General features: G+C 37.0%; 1 protein-coding gene across 17 annotated transcripts in view; it reads left to right on the top strand.

The window, feature by feature from the left end:
- Positions 1–25028, top strand: part of LOC139963609 (disabled homolog 2-interacting protein-like) — a 509980-nt gene that overhangs the window by 467038 nt on the left and 17914 nt on the right. For all 17 annotated transcript variants that reach the window (XM_071964560.1, XM_071964562.1, XM_071964563.1 and 14 more), the window contains 13 exons: positions 5164–5394; positions 5971–6072; positions 11885–11983; positions 14129–14211; positions 14856–14910; positions 15491–15614; positions 17617–17779; positions 19046–19125; positions 19886–19948; positions 20287–20483; positions 23360–23503; positions 24183–24273; positions 24883–24993. In XM_071964560.1, coding sequence (XP_071820661.1) covers positions 5164–5394; positions 5971–6072; positions 11885–11983; positions 14129–14211; positions 14856–14910; positions 15491–15614; positions 17617–17779; positions 19046–19125; positions 19886–19948; positions 20287–20483; positions 23360–23503; positions 24183–24273; positions 24883–24993 — 1543 coding nt within the window. The remainder of the gene's footprint in view (positions 1–5163; positions 5395–5970; positions 6073–11884; positions 11984–14128; positions 14212–14855; positions 14911–15490; positions 15615–17616; positions 17780–19045; positions 19126–19885; positions 19949–20286; positions 20484–23359; positions 23504–24182; positions 24274–24882; positions 24994–25028) is intronic.

Genomic DNA, 25028 nt, shown 5'->3' with positions numbered 1-25028 from the left:
TTTATTTTGCAATATATATATGCCAGTAACTTATTTGTGTGTGGGGTTATAGAACTTAATGGAATTTTACATAACTTTTGTATAGGAATACAGTACACGCAGGCTCAGGGGTTGCTACATGTATAGTAATGTATTGCTGTAACCATCTTACATATATATATTACGGTACCTAATCCTTTATATTTATTTTCCCTGTCAGCAGTCGAAAATAATGTCGTTGGTGATTACTCGGCTAGTAACACGAGAGCTACGACTACATTTAAATTTCCTGTTTGTTTTCGATTTGCCACTTTTTGTTGTAAACCACTTTTAACTTAGGTGACCAAAATGTATTGACTGTGTTCAGTTGAAATTGAACAGTTAAATGTCAAATATATCTATATACATCCAGTGTTACCATGTATACTGTACTAGCTGTTATAACGTACTTAATGCACGAGCATGCCTGGAAGCTATTTACTTTAATTTACAAATTGCACCGAGTAAGTATATTCTTTTAGCTAGTTAATCAACAAGTTTCAGTAGACAACAGGTTTTGCTCTGCAAGTTTATAATGTCTGTGGGAGTGGTGGCCGTTAATGACTACATACTGAAGCTAGCCAACTTAACAATATTAACAACTTGAAGTCAGTGTTTAAATTTGTCTGTGCCATTCCCTATCATATCGTTTCTCGCTAATGAGTTCTCCATCGACTACATGGACATGGGTCAACCTATTTTGCAAACTTTCTAGTCCAAATTCGATAATGATGTATCTTGAGTAAATGGAATATACACATGGCATTTCTTCTGAAAAGTGTTATGTTTATGGTATGGCCTATAAATGGAAACCTCCATTAGAAGGTCCTTAACAGCAAAGTTAATCGCTAAACCAGGTATCTGTCTTGTGAGTTAGAATAAAATGTTGATAATTTAGCCTCCTTTAGGTCATCCTAATTAATAAACAACATGATCATTATTGCCACTCCTTGGTAATTAAGCTTCTTACTAATTCATTTCTACAGTTGTTGTAAAATCAAAGTTCAACCGCATCACCAAATCACAGCATTGACAGGCTAAATGAGAATAAAGTAACCATGGTAGCCCAGCTCATTTGAGGACTTTTATTTGGTAATATTAGGATAAAAGAAGTTACCAAGTTTGTAACCTGTGCATATAATTGATTTATATGTGTATATGGCCTAGTCCATCTGTGTTCAGCAGGTCTAGGGTAAATGTTTCAGCAAGCATTGTGACTCACAGAAGTACCGTACAGTGAAGGAAATACGATTGCCATGTGAACGGCATAAATTTAAAAAAAAAAAAAATTCTCAAATCAGATTTTTAAATCCTTAAAAGACAAATTGTTTTTTATGAAAAGATCAACACCTTATAGACACAGCATGTCAAGAAGAATAGCTGTAGCACCTTATAGACACCTGTAGCCTTTCAAGAAGAATAGCTGTAACAGCTTATAGGCACAGCATGTCAATAAGAATAGCTGTAACACCTTATAGACACAGCATGTCAAGAAGAATAGCTGTAACACATTATACATACAGCATGTCAAGAAGAATAGCTGCAGCAGCTGCAGTATTCTCTGCAGCAAAGCTGAATCTATATCAAACAATAACATAAACTATCCTGACAGACCAGCAGTAGATACCTAACAACTCAAATCCCTATGCAGCCCGACTGCAGGATGTGGTATACCCCTGCCCCTCAGTGTCCTACTTTTGATATGTACTGAACCTGAGACCGTTATTTCATAACAAACATACCGTACTGTGTTCTAGGCTGCCATAATTGTTTTGAATGCTATTAAGGGACAGAACTAGTCCTCATTGTCTTAGAAAGAACTGGTTTTATGTCTACGTATATCAATATCATCATCTCGGGCTTCATTGCTGGCAATCAGAAAGAAAAGAAGGGGGAAAACAACAGAAGAACATGATTCTGCCTAGAGTGAATCTAGAGAGAATAGTGCAGTAGTATAGTCTGCAATTTGAGAATAAATGACACATAGCCGGATGGTTTAAACTGCGCCTCAGCACATGTATGTTCTTAATTCAGACCAGAGTGGCTCAGAGCCGTGCCCTTAATTAACTTTGTGCCGGCGCTAACGAAGTAACGAGATCAGTTAGTCATGTTTGGCAGATTTTTCCGAGTGTTTTTGGGTGTCTATTTGCAGGCGGATACGTCAGTTATCTGTAACCCAAAACAGACTTGAAATTAAGCAGACAACTTGACAAACTTTCACCAATATGACGTTTAGATGTGAAAGGGCTGAAAACACGTCAGTGAATGTGTAACATATATATCAATGCATTATCAGTCTGGCTGTGAGAGAAAAATTATGTCGAAGACAAATTTTTTGCGGATGTAACGGATGTCACAGTGAAGAAAATTAATAATTGGAAAAGAGAGAAAATGATGTACATGTGAAGGAAAAAAGTGTAATGAATAACACAGACTTACTTACCTCATACATATTCATTAGACAAGTCTTTAAACAGGGGTTGTGGTCATCATACATCCAGCCCTGACTCCTCCTTCCTCTTTTGACCATTGATGTGAAGATCTTTTATTTATTTACGTTTAATTGGTACGAGACACGATCCAAACATTATTAATCGCAAAATGTGTGTCACTGATACTGTATATGCATACTGTATGTTTGAGAGCTGTATTAATTTGTGTTAATGATAAGTGTTAATTTGTAAAATCTGAACATCAGTGTCATAATATTAAACCTATATATAGCCTGCATAAAATTTATAGTATTTACAGACCTGGTGATTGTCAAGTTGCAATTAGTTATAGTGTATGTTATACTAAATTAATATTGCAGATATGTTAATTGTCTGCCAACTGTTTGGCAGGCCACTGTCAACTTGTCAAGGATCCTCTCTGAGGACTGAGCCAGGATTGGCCAGACTTAGCTGACCCTCAAGCTGACCCTCAGAATCGTTCAGAATGCATGAAAGCTAGCTTGGACTTCAGATTTGATATATAAAAAAATTATGGAATCTCTGTCGGCATGCTCTTAAAAGTGTAGATCTGTAGATTTGCAAATTCTGGAAATATCCTGCAGCCCACAGAAATTTTTGTGACCCACTTTAGGGTCGCCCGACATAGTTTGCGGACTGTTGCATTGTATCAGTACCTGTGTACTAATCAAGACAGCTAATTAGCTGACCAAAGCAGTTTTATGTTAAGCATACTGTAGATGTAGGAATAGTAAGTACTCAACAACAAAGCTGTACAAACAGATACAGCTTGAACCACGTAATAAATGTTTCCATTCGATTCCCAAAAAATGTATTTATTTGTCGGATACATTTAACCATATTTAAAGGGATAATCAGAAAATGTTTTAAAAACTCCCAAATATTAAAATACTACCTTTTTCGTTATTATGTGAAATGAAAGGTGCGACAATGTTGGAAATTTTATCAAACTGACTATTTTAGCAAACAGAATAGTATATTTAAATTGCTTTGTGAAACTTGATGTGTAAAGAATCTGTATAATACCCATGTATAGTATACCTTTCATAGTGACAGTGCATTTATAGCTCTCTCCCTAATAGTCCCTTGATACTGTTTAACTTGAAATGAAGGAAACTTTCATTTGAAGGAAGGAAATTAAAGTCTACACATATTGAAAGCTTGTTTGATATAATTATTCAAAAGAAAGAAAAGCACCATTGATCATTTTCAACAGAAAGAGAGCCCTTGTTCCCATAGAATAGGAAATCTCATTTCATAAGCAAAGACAGTCCCAAATATTTTGATTGGAAAGAATTTCAGTTTCAATTTGAGGAAAAATTTGTAGTGAGTCATAGTGCTGCATATTCTGTTCTCAGTAGTCAAGTGTGTGCAATGTATACCTTGTCATGATATAGATTTGTGAAAAGATTTTTACTGAGATTTTCCATGAATTATGGTTGCCAGGGGCAATGTAAGCTGCTGGTTCCAGGTTTGTTCCTTATATGAATGGGTGGTGAAGGTATGCACAGCTGATGCTATTGTTAAACTTTGGCATGCAGTTTTTGTGAATGAATGGTGGTCCTTTCTGTATATAGTATTGTCTATAGTGATGATCATATACACCGAATATGTATTTGTTGTCTGACTGGAAAATATGGAGAGATATATGATCATCATCCTTCAGGAGTGATAAAATCTATACATTCCTTCTTTTGTTTTGGTTTCGATTATTTCATATGGGGGGAACAGCCAATTTGTTTGTACACTGCAGGATTTTTGGAGGTTCTGAAATGGCATAGGGATGTCAGATCATGTAACGGTAAAGATTTAGAGCAGGCTGTTGAAATAAGTTTAATAGTCATTGGGCAACAGAGACAGGGATCCCCCTCCCCATTCCCCCTTCTCTCTCCCCAAATTTATGAAAAGCCCCAAAGTATCCCTTTCTCACATAACAAGTGCCCATTCTTGGCAAACAGTAACTTTTTTTTTTCAATTTCTATGATTAGAAAGTGACGAAGGTCTCATTAAAGCAAAGCTAGTTGACAGCTGGCCGTTGGTGGGCCAGCTTTTATTTTTCTTTATTTTTTGGTTATTTGATAGACATATTTTTTGTCTTCTTCACATGAATGGATTACAACATACCTTATAAGATGTACATCGTTTCTGGGCCGGCTGGTGAATATTTCAGTCAGATTTTGTATGAATAGAAGATTCCATCAGCACTGTATCTTGAGTGATCCTGCTTGGAAAGTCAATTTTAATTGCAGTAGTGTTTGCTGTTGAAGTACAGCTGCCTACTCCTCTAACATGATAAGATTCTCCTCTGTTGCCTCAAGCACCTGTCTCCACACATCTTACGCACTCTGGAACTGTGGCGTACAGTATAGAGTGTACTTTGTCTGATGAAGTATTGTCGCTTAGAGATATTGAAGCTGCTACGAATACCTACTCTACACTTCAGTATGTATCAACAAAAGAAAAAGCCTTAAGAAGCAGAAAGTAACTAAGTAAGTGTGTAAAAGTAAGTTGGCCTGACGTTTCGATCCTAGCAGGATCTTCTTCAGAGGCTAAATGAAAACATTGATCAGAATCATCAGATTACGTACATGTGTCCATTAATTGAACTTTCTCTTTCTTATTCTCATTCTTAATGGCTTTTCTTTTCCTTTCTTTTTTTTTGTGTTTTGTTTAGGAGACAGAAAACCATGTCCGGCCAACTCAAACCAGCCAGATCCCACGAGTCTTTGGTCTTGGATCCCGGATCATCTCAGGATCTCATCAATCTGGCCGGGAGCGACTTTGAGATCCGGCCCCTTCACAGTAGCATCCTTGGCCAGGACCACTGCTTCCAGATTACCACTGCAGTCGGTAGCAAGTACTATTCATGTAGATCTGATACTGAGAGAGATAAATGGATTGAAAGGTAATTGCGGACATATTTAGCAATATTGACAGTGTATATATATGAGAAGTGATCGATATATATGCAATAACATTGACAAAACCTGTGATGATTTATGTTGAAGCTGTTCAAAAATATGGATTTATAAAATTTGTTGGTTCTCACAAGTTCAGTTTTTCGATGCCATTTCCCAACCCCCTGTTCCCCCTCCCCCAGGTGCGTAGTGAGGAATTTGCCAAGGGAGGGTGGAAACTGAAGGCAAACTATCAGAGCCATAGATAGGGCATTGCAAACTATCTAAGCGTAGCGCCACCATGAGTTGGCGCAAAGCGTACATGAAAATTTTGGCCGAAAATGCCTCCCAGATTGTTGGAAATGGCACTTCCCAGGCCTTGTGAGTTGCCATCTTAGCATTTTCCCTTGAAATTACTAGCGATATCATAAAAACATACAAAAAAAATATGCTCAAGGGGGAGCAGCTGCCCCCTGTGCCCCCCCCCTTGGCTACGCGCCTGCCCTCCCCTCAGTTCTTCCTGAGGATTTGTCAGGATGGAAATTTAATCAATGAATGTTTTCACTTTTTCTTTTCCTTGATAGTATACTGAGTGCAATTTATCCAGACAAGGATGACAGAAGAAGACTAGACAGCTCGTTAAAAGTCTGGGTGGTGGAGGGAAAGAACTTACCGGGTAAAAAGAGGTGAGTGCAGGCCTACAGCATCAGGACATGCAGATTGTACTTGATGGAGCAGCTCCTTAAGAGATGGATGTATCTATGTATAATACAGGTTGCATGCATGTGTAGAATATGCTGTACAAGGAGACTGTTGTCATGGCGATGGATGTCTGCCAATCTTTTAGGAAGGAAATTAAAGGACCCAAAACCATTACTGAAGCAGGATTTTTTTTTTTAAACATACTGGACAGCTCATATTTCTGTTTTATTTGATTGGTTGAAAGCAAAATGTTGGAATTTAAGTATTAAATGATAACTTTTGCTTCTAGTTGATCAAGCCAAGACACCAGAAATTATATATTTTTTTCACTCAAGGATAGCTTTTCCAGGGTTAATAACAATTCCTTTCCTTCCCCGTAGGTATTTACAGATTTGTTGTGCAGATACTGTATTACATAGATTTAATAGCATCCCATCCAACTCGATACTTATTTCCTGATCACTTCAATGCCAAAGTTGACATAAATTTATATAATAAAGCTCTTCAGGTTAGATTTAATCATCAGCCCAGAGTTTAACCTAGCAGCGTGCCAACAATATAACACATCTGTATTTCTGTGCTATGATGAATATTGAGTGAACAGAACATTACAGTCAGTACCAGGTTATGGTTATCTAGCATAGTCTCTCTCTCTCACTGTACCAGCAAATTACACCTCAGTGTTTTAATAAGGTTTCATGATTCATTGCCCTTTACTACCACAAAAGTTTTGTTGTTGCAGACTGTAGGTTTGGAAGAAGATCTTCCTCACAGACAGGAAACCACACAATCAGCATAGCCCTCCTACTACTACTGGTGTTGCCGCCGGAACCAGTTTAATCAACTCTTTTCCAATTTTGTGAACAATAGGTTTTCTGCCAGCTAGGATTGGATATCCCATAATATCACTTACAGACGTTTCTTAGTTTTATCTGGTATGGTGTCTCTGAAAATGACTCTCTGTAGCTATAATGCAATTGGTCAATCTCTCAGGGCTGTTCTCAAATCACGCATTCAACATGTTTTAAGAGGGAAAAAAAACGTATTCGCAAGGAGAAAAGTGCAGACAGCTGATAGGCCATTTGGAAGTGATTCACGTCAAATTGTGATGCTAACGTCGCATGACATTTTGCAGGAAGTTTATGTCGGGCGGATTTGTGGTTTGCATTAGCAAACACAGAATAACATGTTGGTGAGGTTGGTCTAGCATTTTTCATGACCAGACTAACAGTCATCAGTTTACCTTTTAATTTCCAGTCAAATCTGATAATGTACCTGCCAAAAGACTAATTGACGCAAAAACCAGAGTTATAAATCAGCAAGAAAAATGACACAATTGGGACAAAAAGAGATTTCTACAAAAACAAAAAAGAAGTGTGTGACAAGTGTTGCGGCTGGATGTTCTAGAAAATTGTTTGAATGCAGACCTATAGTGGCCCCTATAATTCTCATACTTTAGGCTCTCCTGTTTTCATATGTTGCTGTTGTTTTCATATCTTTTTACTTTCATATCTTGTCGTAACCTAGCAAACTCAGCAAAAGGTTTCAATGACGTACTGTAACACGTACCTCTCTGATTTTATGAGACGTAAATGTACTGTTACATATTTCTACTCTATAAATTACGCTGTCAGTTAATAATAAAAATTTATTGACTCACACTGACCAAGTCAGTCTATGGTTGATAAAAAAATAAGAAAAAAAACCGGGAGCTCCTCTTCCTCTCTACTACACATGTTGAATCACAGTATACAGTACCATCTGAGCAGCTGAATCTGTACAGTCAGAACATTTAGCAGTCTCTTGAGATGACTCACAATGTGGTGTCAGCCTAACGGTGATATCAATCCCAAGGAATCATTTCTCTTGCCAGTTGGAGAGGATATTTATTGAGTCCAATGGTATGCTGCTGTATGCATTCCAGAGATGCTTTTAGCTTTAACCTACTCTGTTGCTAAGGTCTAATTGCCTAGGCTATTAGTGCATATGGCTTTTATACACAGAGTCTGTGTGTCTTTTTACTGCTTTTTTGTGCACGCTACATGCTGCGGTTGAACTCGATATATGTCTTAAGTGAAATTATCCTAAAACAGTCTTTAATATTGCTCATCTTTCTTGCACGGACAAACGTTAGCTAAGAATACTAAATTCTACACTAAATCCGACCTTGTTATGAGATTTTGACAAATTCAAGTCAAATTCAAATTGGAATGACATATTTAAGATCTGATAGCAAAACTCTTGAGAGATATATTAAAAAAAAGTGCTAATGAAGGAACAAGCTTGAACAGAATTTTCAAAATCATGTATTTCAGGAAATTAATGGATGCTTTCACATTAAATGCAATGTTTGGCTTTCTTGTACACTTCAGATCTCGATTTATGTGGATTGCTGGAGAATCCTGAAAAAAATAAAAAAACGAAAATGTTTGCAAATTGAAAATGCACCTTATGGTGAATCGATCTGGAAGTTTAATCATATCCTTAGTTGATTGCCATTACACCATTACCCAACCTGGCTATCTGACAAGACTTTTTTGATGTGCAAACTCCATGCATGGACACTCAAATACATTACCAGATAGATGCAATGAACTTTCCTTTCTTGCGATTCGTACTGAAAAAAAAATAAATGGAAAAGTCATTAACGTCACATGTTAATGAGTTTTCTCGATCCAGGTTCTTCGAAAGTACAAAAGGTTGTGGTTTAATATATACTTGAGGAGGCACGACCTTAGCTGAATCCGTGTAAAATGGTTGTTTATGCAACTACTTCCTGCTCGATATTAAGAACACAAACATTCATGCAAAGACAATCGGCAAAAATTGTCCCTCGTGGAAAGGTTGATCCAAAATTCATTCTGGTCTTCTACAAGGGCATTGCAGAGAAATTGTTTGTTTTTTGATTGGTAGAGAAAGTGTTTATAGTCTTGCCTTTTATAAATAGTATTGTGGATTCTAATCTTGTTTATCTGGGTTTGATAGGTTTGTAAGTGCATTGACACACAGATTGGGAGACATATTGTTTCATTTTGGAAGCAAAAAGTTCCTCTTAAGGGTGAGCTTGTCGTTATAAACTGGTTTGGTTTCAAGATAAATAGACTGGGTTGGTGATGCTTTATATAATTGCAAATAGGGGCTAAGATCAATGAGATTTGTTAGCATTGGAAGAGAATCCTTCCAGTAGTTTGGGATATTTTTATTCAAGTTACTGTCCTTTCAATACCCCAGGAGCATTCACGGTTCACCTATCCAGGTATAATTGCCAAGTACCGATCTACTTCTGGAATTCACGTCCTTAACTGTCACATGCATTGGTGCTCATCTGGGCAGGCAGGCAGGTAAAATTGGTACTTTGGTTGTACCGTGTAAAATGTGGATTATCTGGACTTCTGTTAATACCCAAATCTGTACGTCAACCATAACCACACATTGGAGTACAACTTTACAGTGTCAAAAACACACAAATACAATAACCTTAATTGTTAAATATCTTACATGAAATCGCAAATTATTTCATAGCATAAGAAACTGCATTGGCTGGACAATTGTGAAGTATGCAGACAGCCTTCGGTCCTGAAGTGTCCTGGTAATTCAGAGGTTACTGTATACTCTAATGGGGGTGAATTTGAGGGCAGGGGAGGTGAATTTGAGGGTGGGAAGGTAAATTTGAGGAAGGGGAGGGGATAATCCTGGTGGCACTGAAAAAAAATTCTTCTACAGTAGTCAAAAAGTGATTTTCTTCAAATCATTTCATTATTACAGCAACAATCTTTTTAGTAGGGTTGGTTCATCTTGGTTAGACTCCGTTTAGTTTATAATTTCCTTCCGTTCTACATTTTGTGACAATTCAGTAATTACCTGTAACAACATTAGAAGCTGCATGTGGCTATCATCTACTATTTCCACACACCGTTCTCAGCAACACACGTACAACAACACTGCACTAACTGTGCGGGTAGACTAAATTCTGACGGACACATTTTACAAAGATGAAGAGAACTATAGGAAAGACAGATGACTTTATCAAGTACAGAGTACACAGGATGATGGATCTGCAATTAAACAGCTGGTTAATCATCCAATCATCATATTTGTTTTGTCTTAAAGCATGCAGGTTGTGTTTGGAACATACTCTCCCCTAACATGCATGGGGTTACCTACAGTAGGAAGTTGCTGTATTGTTGCCCTATCCTATATATGCATGTTTAAACAGTACAAAATTTAATTTGTAGGTGTGTGATTGGTGTGTCATTAGCAACCAAGTCTCAAGATAAAAGAGTGTTTATACCTTCAGGTGGTTATAGGTGAATTGGAAGCTGATTGTCACATGGTTTGATTAGAAACACTGATCTAATATATCTAAAATAAAACAGTGTTGAATTTGATGCATCTGTCAGAGTCATACCCAGTTTCAGGAATCTTCAAATCTTAAAAAAAATTATGGTTAACACAGATGGAATTTTAAGGTTCCCGGTGGGCTCTGCGATGAGGTGAACAACTTATAAGATGAGTGGCAACAGTTGGTTGTCCAACAAGTGATATTCTCAAGGATGTAGATCAGGTTGTCAGAAGACGAAATTTTTTCATCTTTAAAATACCATTATTAAAAACTCTATATAGCCCTGCATATTTGTCACTTGAATATGGTGTAAAACATACAGTACAGTACCTCCTGGAACAAAAATTTCGAGGGATCCTTATTTCCTCTTCAACATGAAACAATGGAGGATGCACAATGTCTTTATATGTCCCTTCATGAAATCATTTCCTTTAACACTGTACACAGCACGTAGGCAGACGGATGCAGTTTTAATGTGCCGTGATAGGTAACACAATGCAAGAGAAAGTAAAAGCCCTCTGAGAGTGTGAAAGGAAAAATTAAATATGATACAGAACATAACAGCGTGGATTGGACACCATTGTTGGTCGGGGGGGAATTGTCGTTACTGAAACCACAATGTGTTTAATCCGTAACAGTTTAATAATTTCATGCACTTGTTGAACATCCTCTTCCTGGTAGGATATTTCCTAAATGATCTTAGAAGTAAAAGTAAAAAGAAATTTTGAATCATAACCGAAAAGCTGATTTCCCCTCCCCCCCCCGCTTCAATGGTCATTTGGTATTTGGCCGCAAAGTTTAGCATGCTAAGTTTTTAAGAAGTACTTTCGTGATGGTTCTGCATCTCCAAGGTTACTTCCAGAAATTGAGGATTGTTTCGGAAGACAGACAAATGTTTTTGTGAGGTAAAATACTTTGAGGGTGGTTGTGAATTCATATTGAAGTTGGAGCATCAGTAACCATTTTTATATTTCTAGCATATTTAGGGTCAAACCAATAACCTGTAAAGGTGGTCTGTGAGTCGTCTCTGACTCAGGTATTTTGTTGGTACGGCCGAAAGCATCCTTGTAAAGCTCTTTAATCTATCAGAGAGTGTTTAATATTAATTATCTGTGAACAAGTCCTCCACCATTATGCAAGAGCAAGAAGGTTGACCTGTCATTGTTTAAAACTCCCAAAATGCATCACTAATACGTAGTAGTATTGGCATGACCTATATGCAAGTTATTGAACTTCCGAATAATAGGGTGTGAAATTTTTATTGAAAACATTGATTAATGTTGGTGTGATAATTTTTTCATATTGCTTTCTTCATTTGCAAATTCATATTGCTGCTGACTAATTGCTTTTAAGTACAGCAGTGAGCATAAAAATATACTTCCATTAATGACTTGTCTGATTGAAAACTTCAAAGTTAAATTTTTTTCCTTCTTCTTTTACACTTATTTCTGCAGATATTTTTGCGAAATCTGCCTTGACGACGGTCTCTTTGCCAGAACGACACCCAAATTACGAGGAGATATGCTCTTCTGGGGAGAGCAGTTTCAGTTCTCGTAAGTATTCTGCCACGTCCAGCGGAGGAAATGAAGTCGAGGCAGTTTCGTCCCGCATATTTTAATGTTGTAGCATGTGCACCTGACCAGAAGTTGTCATTCTAATAAGATTTTGTTTGTTTGGCAGAATTTATTAGGCACCCTGGGGGATTCTCTAGACCGTATTAAAAGCCAGCCGTAATTCTTTTGGAAGTAACCTAAACCGCCACAGCCCGTAGTAATTCTATACGATGAGTTTCTGCTTGGGCAAGCTGCGCAGATGATCACGTCTGCGTCTGCATGAGCAGGTTTCTACCCGTGATCGGGGAGGCCATATGTTAGTTCTAAGAGGACTATATAGCTGACATGGTTACAATCTCTGGAAGCAGAGTGGACCACATAAAGGAAAACTGGACCCTGGGGAAATGTTTGAGATGGGTGCGAAATTGTTGGAATGCCGTAAAATTGACAAAGTATGAAGAGAAATTTTGTCTAACAGTTTTTGAGGATTTTGAACAATGCTACATTGAATGACATAATCACGGAGTATGCTAAGATGTGTGAGGTGCTTGTTATGGTGATGTGCTATGATTTAAGAGAGGGATTTGAAGGGGAGGGGGATGGGCAGGGTGGGTGGGTGGGGATTAGTAAGGTTAATGAGATTTTGAAAAGTGAGAGACAAAGAAGGATATAAAAGAACCAAGGTATTGGTTTAAAGATGTGTCATGTTTGATGGAATCTGAAATATGATCAGATTAATAAGTAAGGCAAGGTTAATTATAAAAACATACCAACTTCCCCAAAGGAAGACAATAATTAGCCTATAATTTATAAGTAGGTAGGTGTTTGTGAGTTTTAAATGCTAGGCAACTTTGAGATTGAGGTGGAATGTTTACCCCTCTTATTGATCGACTACTTTTTGTAGCTACCACGTGTTGGTAGATCTCACCATTCTTTCTGCCTATATGGTTGAATGCAATAACTCTTTCTACATGCGCGATTGTTTGTAATGTATCACACGGTTCTGACATGGTCTTGGAAATGGGATAAAGCAAGGGACGTGAAAATAATCTCTCTTTTCTATGCATTGAAAGTCCTTAAATTTTGAAGTTTAGTCATGGAAAAATGAGGGAACCCGTCCTATTTTCCATGACTACCGATGGATTTGTACTTGAACACTTGGAAATAAAGTATACACAGTAGTACAAGATTTAAGTATTTGTTCTCATGCTTAGGGCCTTGTACTGGTACTCACACCCCCAGATGACTACCCCTCCCACCTGTCCAATAGTGTAACTCTCATGGCCAGCACAGTGCAAGACCTTGCAGTTAGAAAGAGAAAGGAAGAGAAAAAAGAAAAGTTGTTTTCTTGCACAAGTTAATAATATTGATGAATGCCATTTTTGATTACTGTAATAATATCATCTCTACTACTGAATTACCCATATCGGTAGTGTTATATCAATACTAGTAGGCCAACGTTACCATGGTAACCTGTCTGGTTTTTGTGTTCATATGAGGGGTGTTTTGTTGTTTACTGTAGTTTTTGTATTGCATGGATATACTCTGTTATAGGTCATTAAGAATATTTAATAAGATGTAAGAATACAAAACTCTAAAATAGTTTGCAGTATTGGTCTATCGCCGTGGTAGCGTTGCAAAAAGGGATCTAAGAAAGGAAGTTGTTGGCAACAGAATACATCCTCCCCCTAGTTTATATATGCTCAGTTAATTGCAGTTCACTGAAAGTGACAGTTGTTTTAAGGTCACGAAAGTGAGTTGTTGTTTTTAAACTAAGGGATAGTAAGAACATGGAGCCATCCAAGAATAGAGAGAAAGTAGAAGGGTTGACTTTAATAGGCCCCTTAATAGCTCTACTAATGATTAGGAATGAACCACTATTTACTCAGACCAAACAGGCAATTTAAACGTCTGTCTGAAAGGTTTTTTTTATTAAAACAACAATTTGCCGTTTAGCAGTTAGTTATCACGGATGAATATCGGACGTTAACAGGCTTACTGGTCTATGGTCGTTTGCTTTAATTATATGGTGGATTTAAAGATAACTTTCAGTTTTCTTAGACAAGATCTCTAAGTTTTAACCAAAGTACCTAATTTTGAAGACAATTATATGGCCTATTTTCTATTTCTCCCTCCATTTTCCAGTTGTCTTCCAGACATAGATGCCATTAAGGTGCACGTCTACAAAGAAATCGACAAAAAAAGGAAAAGAGATAAAAATTATATCGGTAAGTAAAAAATTTCAATTTTTGTATATTTTCAGTTTTGTTGCAACTTTCATATATGTGTTGCCAAGAAAGGAAGGTGATGTACATTTTAACCAGCAACTGACATGGGCATCCTAAAAGCATAGTATCGTCTAAATTTGTAATTGCTGATCAAGTGCTGATCTTGAAGCAATCTTGGTTAAGAATGTTCTTCCTGTTTATAAATATTTCTTCAAGATACACTTCTCTCAAACTTGTGTGACTTGTTTGGTTGAAGACAATAGAACATCTGGCTTTCATCCAACTTGAAGAGAGTTGACTATTGTATTCTTTGCATGCATGACCAAGATTACCCCAAGGATGCGATTTGTGATGAATTTTTATCACCATGGCAACTAGAGTAAGGTAAAGTAGATGTGCCATGAATTTCATGAACCCGTGGGCAGTGGTTTTTTTATAAAAAAACCTTCAAACTTGCAGATGGGAAGGAGGGAAGCCCATGACATCACATCCACCATTACTTTTCAGGAAAAATGACATGTGGAAAAGGAATTCCCTCCTCAACTTTTTATTTTTATTTTTTTAAATAGTCATCTTGGGATTCAAAGAGAATAAAATGATGAAACTGTTTGGTATCATACCTATCTTGTTTTCCCATCTTTCAGGTCACGTCAATATTCCTATAGAAGATGTTAACACAAAGACAGCCGTTGAAAGATGGTGAGTGTACATTTTAACAGAAGTGAGAAGAGTAAGGTGAACAAAAAACTAGACAGCTCAAAGAGAGGCTTGTTGGTTCATTTAAATTTATTTATTCATGTATTTAGACTACGTAGATTGGAATGGATATTTTCATTATACGAGACTGTGGTCAATATGTTTTTGTTTTTCATAAAGATCTGTATCATAAAGTTTTGCGACTTTATTCATACTTACCAATTTTGCTGATCCACCACACAACATTACAGGTCATCAGAGCTAATTCTGTAATTCAATACTTTTATCATGAATTCATATTTAGTATCATTTCCAGCTCATGTCTAATTTTGTAGTAGGAGATTGGTTGGGCCCCACTTGCCGGACCGTTGGTTGCCATAGTGATGACCAATCCACTGCTCAGAGTTTTACCATCGGCCTCTCAACGAATCCATCCGATCATCTGAACTCCTAAGATGAAAGGTCTGGAGATAATTGAGAGAGTAGAAACCTGCAGGATGAAACTTTGTAGAAACATCTTTCAGGATTGCTTCTCATATTTGTAACTTTGTATATGACTGTTTTTTCTGATTTTCAATCACAGGTTTCCTCTGGAGCCACCGCTGTCATCGTCATCAGGGAGAGGGGATCCCCCCACCCTCAGGATAAAAGCTCGTTACCAAAGCCTTTCGATCTTGCCTCTTTCTCAGTACTCAGATCTGGCACAGGTAAATTGCGTCAAATATTTGTTCCCCCACACGACTGCAGAGAATTTCTGTTTTCTACAGAGTGGTTTTAATTTCAAAAGGATAATCCAGAAGAATATATTCATTTTATGCCAATGAAGGCGCTATCACATTCTTAGCATCCCGGTGAATTTTACATTTAAATCCTATGTATCGGTTTGGAGATCACAACCTTTGACGATAGTTGACATGCCTCTTAGTGAAGCTGTAGGTGTGATGTCATATCTTCACACTGACAAATTTTTTTTATATATTTTTTTTTAACATTAACATTCAATATGCTGCTTCAAATTTGGGTTACATTATCATATGAATACACTAGAGTCATTGGGGTATTGATGATTACTTCACATCCCATAAAGCAATTATCACATGAAAGAGAGCCACTCATTCATTCACCAAAGTGAGAGTGTTAGATGATGTGGTTGGTAGGATAGTACTAAAAACCTCAAGATTGGTCGCTGAGTTGGTCAATTGCTTCTAGTTTAGCAGGGTAGGCTCTTTTGAAGTGAAATGTGCTGAATCATTTTAGAAGTTAAGCGAAAGAGAATATCTTATGAATGATTTCGAGCAAATTGTATGTGTCATGATTTCGGAGTAGAATCCAGCTTTCAGTATATCACTTTTTGAAAATTTAAGAGAAGCATTTGCAGGCATGGGAAAATCACAAAATTAGGGCTAAATGCAGTAATTTTGGCAATCACCAAAAGGAAAATAAAAATAGTGCTTGTAAACTGACTAGTATCGGTCGTGTTTTTTGGGTGTAATTCAGGGGTGAGTAAACCAGGTCTCCTGCCCTACGAACCCATGAACACAATTAATGTGCTATTGAAGTAATAACTTTAATAGGTCATGTAAAATTCTATTACTTATTTCATACAAATAATAAACCTTAATATATCTACAACACCTTGTAGTGATAAGCCTAAGCCTATCCTACAGCCTAACATGTGTGTTAGACTGTAAAGTGTGGTTGTTTATATTTCATTATTAATAATAAGTAATATTTAATAGCGCATAGTCAGCGAAGCTGCTCAAAGCGCTTTACAAGTGGAAAACCTAAAAACAAATAGTGACAAAATCCTAAAGTGATTCCTAAGTGATTCTGCTCATTACCCACTGATGGCAGCTCTTCATGTGAGGATAAATACCTTGTGGTGTTTTGCGGAACATCTAGGATAAACACCTTGTGGCGAGCCCATAGTCTAATTAGGATGTTTTAAACTATTTAAACTCTCATTCTCAGTTTGATGAAGTGGTTTGAGGATAATTACAAGCTGATTGCGGCCGCTATTCGAGTTAACATGAGAATACATGGCAGTGTATCTGCGGAATATTGCAATCGTTGTTTCTGGAGTGGAAAAGGGGCAAAACCTAGTGAGAGCAGGCCTTTGGTTGTGTTATATGCTCCTTGCTTGGGTGGTATTAATTGTCAAGTAGTTAATTATTAGCTGATCAGAGCTCTTCTGTTGAGAACAAAATGAAAATAGAGATTGTTGGTAAAAGCCCAAACTCGTATTCTAGAGGTTGCTCGCTCAAACCAATAATTTTTACATTTTCAAAAATGTTTCTGTTGAAGAAGAAACTCTTTTTTTTCCATTTATAAACAGGGCAAGTTAGTTGAGAGTACGCCTTAACAATTACTGACAATAAATGGTTTTAGCCTTGATTGTTATACAAAGTAGCCTAGGCTAAGTGCCCTATGCTTTGCATGGGTGGTGAGTGGTTATTGGTATATTTTTCTTTCTTTTGTTTTTGCAAAGCAACACAATTTGGCAGGAGTTTGTTTCTGTTCAGACTTCGGTTTCAATGTTAATGTCGCAAACTATTAAGAGAAACAAACTTCAAATTGTATCAGATTGGAAGAATAATTAAGTCTGTAACTGCAAACAGCTGTTTCAAAATTTGTAAAAATTATGCAAGATTTGTTTCCTAATGGTCTTGATACATAACTTTCATTTCTTGTGTTCTCTTGTGTTTGCAGTACTTGAGGTGTAATGCTGTATCGCTCTGCCATATACTAGAACAGGAAATTAACGTCAAGGCCAAAGAAGAAGTCGCAACGTGTCTCGTGAAGATACTTCAGTGCCTAGGTACAGCCAAAGACTTCCTGATCAACCTAGTATTATCAGAAATGGAAAATATAAGTAAGTAAAAAAGCTATTTTCTTCACCCAAAGGATGGAAGTTGCCAGACAGTTTCTCATGTCACCATGTTTCCTGTTAATTGAATGGTTACATTTTCCTTTCGATGTCATCTTAAAAGTCTGGTGCAAATTCCTCCGCTTAATCATGGCATTTCTAAATATGACTCTGTTGTAAAGTTACCTTTGTAAGTCGAAAGCAACCTAGTTCCATTCTCCTCCCTCCCTCCTCTATTAAAGAAATGGGTGAAATATAATTCATTAAATAAAGAAATAAATTATTTACTTCAAACTCCGGGAAGCGCAAGATTTCAGTGCATTGGATTGTCGAACCTTTAAGAAAGTGGTTGATCCCAAAGGTGGAGAAGGACAGGAGTTGAAATGTGGCTACATCATCTTCATGGGGCATTTCATGATATATTGGCTGTAGCCTCAATATTTCCTGTATCTTAAAGGTCGGAAACATTCAAGCAAATGACTATCTTCCACTTATAATCAAATTTAGCTTGGATGGTAACAAAGATTATGCTAAGAATAGGCATTCATTCTTGGTCAAACTGAGCTCATAAATAAAAACCAACGAATAAGTACATTGAGAACGCCATCTCCACCAAACCTCTTTGCCCTAATGTTAGTGTACGCTGGTCATGCAATGGTTAGCATTGCAATAGCCATGCACTATTGAGTGGGTGTCATCAGGTATGCGACACAACAATGTTACTTTGATAACGGCTTTTTCCCTCTTTCTTCATCTTTTTTTACTTTCTTTCTGTGTTAAAATTGTGAAAATTTCAAACCAAATATGTTGGTGTTAATATGATCTTACATTTCCTGTGTTTTTCCAATCGAAGATCAATTAATGAAAGTGTCACCGTAGATTTCCCACGAAACCTTAAGGCAATACCAGCAGGACAAACTCTCACTTTGTACAAATTAAATACAAAACTGCCCGATCCAGACAATTCCCTGTTATTAAAATAACCAATCCTCTTTGGAGTATTCATATCTTAAAACTTTTTTCTCCCTCTTATTGCAAACTAGTAGGGACCATATACTTTAATCAAACCAGAAAAAATGAAGAATAATCTTATCACTTCCCTTTTGTCCTGAGATTCGGAGAGAAATTAATTGGAATCACAGAGAAAGTAGAACGCCAGGAAAAGATAAGAGCATGGAAACAAGTAATAAGAACCTACACACGTAATGTGATTAGCAAGTCATGCCTCAGGGTGTCTGTAGCTACTCTGGAATTTATTTTGTCTTTCAACAGAAGAAGAAAGTTTAGTGTTTAGAGCAAATACGATGGCAACCAAGTCAATGGAAGCATACCTGAAGTTAATCGGTGCAAAGGTAAAAAAATGTTTCTATCTATCTTAATTTTTTTCATTTTTCCTTCCCGTTTTTTTTTTAAATTTATTTATATTTTTTATTCAATTTTCAATATGTTCAAAATCATTGTAATAGTTTTATTTTAAGGATGGATTCAGATGCAGAACTCAGAGCTAGAAACAAAGATTGTATTCTTGTGTCACAATTGTAGCTAATATTCACAAAAATAGTTGAAACCAGAAACTTCATTTTCCCAACCTCTCAGGCTAGACTACGTAGATGTTACCAGAAAATGTGGTCAGAAAGATTTTATAACCACATTGTCCATTGTATATGTTCTTCGAATTGAAAGTCGTGTGGCTTTCTTCCCCCAAAATTAGTGTCATAAAAAAATATTTATGAAAATACAAAGAAACATTTTATAGGGAAGACTGCAGTTGAAGCCTTTGTGAATTGAGATTCACGACTGTATCAGTCCAATGTCTGCTTGGGTGTGTACTGAGATATGTCATAAATTTATGCTGTTGGGGAAATATGACATAAAGATCAGAGGCAAGTCATTTCAGTACATTTTTGAAAGATCATCCATCATTTAGCCTCAGTGAAGTTTGTCTGTAAATGAATTTCTAAACGTATGGAGTAGAAATTCAAAATGTGGGCATGTGAACAATCCTGCCGTAGTCTTCATTTTCGTTTGGTAGGTAACGAGGGCGGTTCATCCCTGAGCTCCTTTTCTTCTCAACTTTGATAACAATCTACCATCTTTTAATCTTTCAAACAGTATTTACAAGACACTCTGGGTGACTTTATACAGTACTTATATGACAAGGATGGGGATTGTGAGGTAAGTCCTGAACCTTGTCTGATTATCATCGATAGTATCCATTATAAGTCCGACTATTAAGGGAGTCAGGGGGAGTATATGAGAGGATAGGGCAAGGGGGGGGATAGAAAGGTGGTACATTCCCCTATCCCTTACTCCAGCCTGTCATTTTCACTTCCTTTATTTTGTTTTTTAGCTTGGAGTGAGTTTTAGTTTAGATGAAAATTCTGTCCATTTTGACAAAAGTTTGGACAAAAGTTTTCTTTTTCAGGTCATCAATATTGATGTTTTTTAATTGTCCCGGTCCCTTTGCCCCAGTTTTTTTTACTGTCATCTCTTTCTGGAATATTTTGACACAGGTGGACCCCACCAAATTAGCCTCTGGAAGCCTTCTCAACCACCAATCTGATCTGACCATGCTCTGTGAGATGGTGTGCTGTAAGATACTCAACTCCCCCGCTTCCTTCCCCGCTGAAATCAGAGCTGTGTTTCAAGAGTTCAGGAAACAGTTTGGTGACAGAACCAACGGAAATAATTTATGCAATAAACTCATCAGGTAAGAGCAGCCTCCGCTTTCAAAGAAACGACGTAATTGACAGAAAGGTTGACCGTGTCGCGGTAACCTGAATTACGGTTAAATATGGCTGATAGGTCTAAATTACTGTTTTGATAACTTCGTAAAGTGAAGAAAAGTGGTTTTCATGCTTGTATGGGTTGTTCCTACTCAGGTCTGATTCTGACTTACCATGTTAGTATAGTCTGAAGGTGTGACTGCATGCAGTGATGTACTCAGTATATTTGTGATTTTAGTTAATTCTTCATGTGGAGTGTCTCCATGCCTCCAATTCCTTGTTATTATAGTCTGAAGGTGTGACTGCATCCAGTGATGTACTCAGTATATTTGTGATTTTAGTTTATTCTTCATGTGGAGTGTCTCCATGCCTCCAATTCCATGTTAGTATAGTCTGAAGGTGTGACTACATGCAGTGATGTACTCAGTATATTTGTGATTTTAGTTTATTCTTCATGTGGAGTGTCTCCATGCCTCCAATTCCATGTTAGTATAGTCTGAAGGTGTGACTACATGCAGTGATGTACTCAGTATATTTGTGATTTTAGTTTATTCTTCATGTGGAGTGTCTCCATGCCTCCAATTCCATGTTAGTATAGTCTGAAGGTGTGACTACATGCAGTGATGTACTCAGTATATTTGTGATTTTAGTTTATTCTTCATGTGGAGTGTCTCCATGCCTCCAATTCCATGTTATTATAGTCTGAAGGTGTGACTACATGCAGTGATGTACTCAGTATATTTGTGATTTTAGTTTATTCTTCATGTGGAGTGTCTCCATGCCTCCAATTCCATGTTAGTATAGTCTGAAGGTGTGACTACATGCAGTGATGTACTCAGTATATTTGTGATTTTAGTTTATTCTTCATGTGGAGTGTCTCCATGCCTCCAATTCCATGTTATTATAGTCTGAAGGTGTGACTACATGCAGTGATGTACTCAGTATATTTGTGATTTTAGTTTATTCTTCATGTGGAGTGTCTCCATGCCTCCAATTCCATGTTATTATAGTCTGAAGGTGTGACTACATGCAGTGATGTACTCAGTATATTTGTGATTTTAGTTTATTCTTCATGTGGAGTGTCTCCATGCCTCCAATTCCATGTTATTATAGTCTGAAGGTGTGACTACATGCAGTGATGTACTCAGTATATTTGTGATTTTAGTTTATTCTTCATGTGGAGTGTCTCCATGCCTCCAATTCCATGTTATTATAGTCTGAAGGTGTGACTACATGCAGTGATGTACTCAGTATATTTGTGATTTTAGTTTATTCTTCATGTGGAGTGTCTCCATGCCTCCAATTCCATGTTATTATAGTCTGAAGGTGTGACTACATGCAGTGATGTACTCAGTATATTTGTGATTTTAGTTTATTCTTCATGTGGAGTGTCTCCATGCCTCCAATTCCATGTTAGTATAGTCTGAAGGTGTGACTACATGCAGTGATGTACTCAGTATATTTGTGATTTTAGTTTATTCTTCATGTGGAGTGTCTCCATGCCTCCAATTCCATGTTAGTATAGTCTGAAGGTGTGACTACATGCAGTGATGTACTCAGTATATTTGTGATTTTAGTTTATTCTTCATGTGGGGTGTCTCCATGCCTCCAATTCCATGTTATTATAGTCTGAAGGTGTGACTACATGCAGTGATGTACTCAGTATATTTGTGATTTTAGTTTATTCTTCATGTGGAGTGTCTCCATGCCTCCAATTCCATGTTAGTATAGTCTGAAGGTGTGACTGCATGCAGTGATGTACTCAGTATATTTGTGATTAAAGGTTTATTCTTCATGTGGGGTGTCTCCATGCCTCCAATTCCATGTTATTATAGTCTGAAGGTGTGACTGCATCCAGTGATGTACTCAGTATATTTGTGATATTAGTTTATTCTTCATGTGGAGTGTCTCCATGCCTCCAATTCCATGTTATTATAGTCTGAAGGTGTGACTGCATCCAGTGATGTACTCAGTATATTTGTGATTTTATTTTATTCTTCATGTGGAGTGTCTCCATGCCTCCAATTCCATGTTATTATAGTCTGAAGGTGTGACTGCATCCAGTGATGTACTCAGTATATTTGTGATTTTAGTTTATTCTTCATGTGGGGTGTCTCCATGCCTCCAATTCCATGTTATTATAGTCTGAAGGTGTGACTACATGCAGTGATGTACTCAGTATATTTGTGATTTTAGTTTATTCTTCATGCGGGGTGTCTCCATGCCTCCAATTCCATGTTATTATAGTCTGAAGGTGTGACTGCATCCAGTGATGTACTCAGTATATTTGTGATTTTAGTTTATTCTTCATGCGGGGTGTCTCCATGCCTCCAATTCTAATTTGCACGGGATGTGCTTGTATTCTGGAAGTATTTAACAGCATTCCCAAACAAACAAACAGATCTCTCTCCAAATATGATGAGGAACTGTTGAGGATCTGCTAGTAAATTTTCCAGACAGCAAGAAAACCAGTTTTGAATCTTTTGACTGGAACTGTAATCGCAATACCAACATAGTTTTTGGGCTGTTTTGTTTAGTATTATTTGCATGAGATATTTGCAAACAAATTTATTTTCATTTTGTATTTCACATTGATTTGTGATCATATAAGTGTATTCTTGGAAATAACCTGATGCTGGAACTTTTGTGATCTTCAAAAAGAGCTCTTAATTTCACATTCAGTTGTATTTCTTTGACCATCCGCTAAAGAGATCTATAAAGAGACCCCCCTCCCTCTCCCAGTATAAGCATTTTTTTATGTCATCTCTCTCACCCCCTCCTCTCCCCCCTCCCCAAATAATCTGTCATATCTACACTAAAGTCTATTACAGTAACCTTAACTTCTCCCTCTCTTTGACAGTGGGTGTATTTTTCTGAGATTTCTGTGTCCGGCTGTCATGTCACCGAGTCTATTCAACCTGGTTCAAGAGTTCCCTAGCGATAAAACCTCCCGATGCCTTACCCTGATCGCCAAGACAACGCAGGCATTAGCAAACTTTACCAAGTAAGTCCTGTCGTGTCAGAATATTATCCTTTAGTATATATTGAGAAAAAAGTGAAATAAAGTTCACCGCTTTCAATAGTAATGCACCTTTGAATGTGGGAAGCCTGTAGATATTTCTAAATTTGTAGCAGTATTACATTAAAAACTACTTTTTTTTTACTAATTCTAATTAAAATTGAAATGGTTTTTAGTTCAGGCTGACTGCAAGTGTAAATATTTGGGTAGTGTAATAATTGTGTTGAGTAGAGGTCATCATTCTACAGCTATTTTGTTTTTCCAAGTTTTCACGTATAAGAGTGGGATTTGGTGTCTGGAAAGCTCCTTTAAGTCAGGTAAACTTATTGAAGATGTCAGTTCCTGTGGTTTGGACTAATTGTTAGTGTATAAGCCAGAACTCCCCACAAGACGTATTCTTTACCATCATTTAAATGTAATCCAATACCGTTTATACACAAATATCCACCAAATATTGTAAACATGGTACTAGAGACCCCATCAGTTCAAAGTGTTATATCTTCCTGCTGATGTACAAACTAGGGTTATTCTATACTAAAGTGTTATTCTATACTAATGTTGTCCAGCTAGTTCACTGATGAGCTTCAAAGGTTAAAGGGAGACCGCTCAGAAAGTTAAAGGGGTACCGAGTGTAACCCCAAGTTGTTCTTCTTCTCACCGGTAGATTTGGAGCCAAAGAGAGCTATATGGTATTCATGAATGAGTTCTTGGAAAGAGAATGGGGTAACATGAACGCCTTTCTCAAAGAGATTTCGGTGAGTTTCTCTCTGTTGATTGACAACATTAATTCCTAGTCCAGTGGGGGGGGGATCATACATTTAACAGTGACAATGATAATTGCAATAAAATGACAAGTAACTTTATGACACAAAAGTGCCATTTGTAGCAGGCCCAGATTTTCATTAAAAGAACTTAATGATTTACTACATTTGTTCAAACTTGTCCATTAAACCGTTCATCTTGTCAAATTCAAATGGAGATCTGGAATTGTAGGTCAAATCAAAGAGAAATCATGGATCCATATTTGTTATTACATTTATGTGACATCCTTTTGAGTATAAGGACATATGCAAACAATTTACTAACCAAAGAGATATCTTCGATACATGTAGAAGAAGCATGCCATGAACAGATACCTACTGACTGCAAAATTAAATAACACATTTTAAAAGTGGAAAAAAAATTATTTTCTATATATATATATTTATATATTATAAGAGGGATATGATGTTCTTAAATATGTCAAGTAATTCATATATAAAAAACTGCTTTGAAAATGTTTAATAATTTTGTTTTTGTCATTGTATTTGTATGTTATAATTCCTACATTGTTTGACAATTTGTTCGTATTTCTTACAAAACAGACCTACGAAGATGGTTGCCACTTGGTCAAGTTCGACGGCTACATCGATTTAGGTCGGGAATTATCCCTTTTGCACACCTTGTTGTCAGAGGCATTGAGCAACTGCGAGAAGGTAATATTTGTTGTTGTGACCATCTACTCTTAGAA

Source organism: Apostichopus japonicus, chromosome 22 (assembly GCF_037975245.1).
Source record: "Apostichopus japonicus isolate 1M-3 chromosome 22, ASM3797524v1, whole genome shotgun sequence".
Taxonomy (NCBI): Eukaryota; Metazoa; Echinodermata; class Holothuroidea; order Aspidochirotida; family Stichopodidae; genus Apostichopus; species Apostichopus japonicus.
Note: the sequence above shows the minus strand (reverse complement) of the source record. Positions and strands in the feature narration are given on the sequence as shown.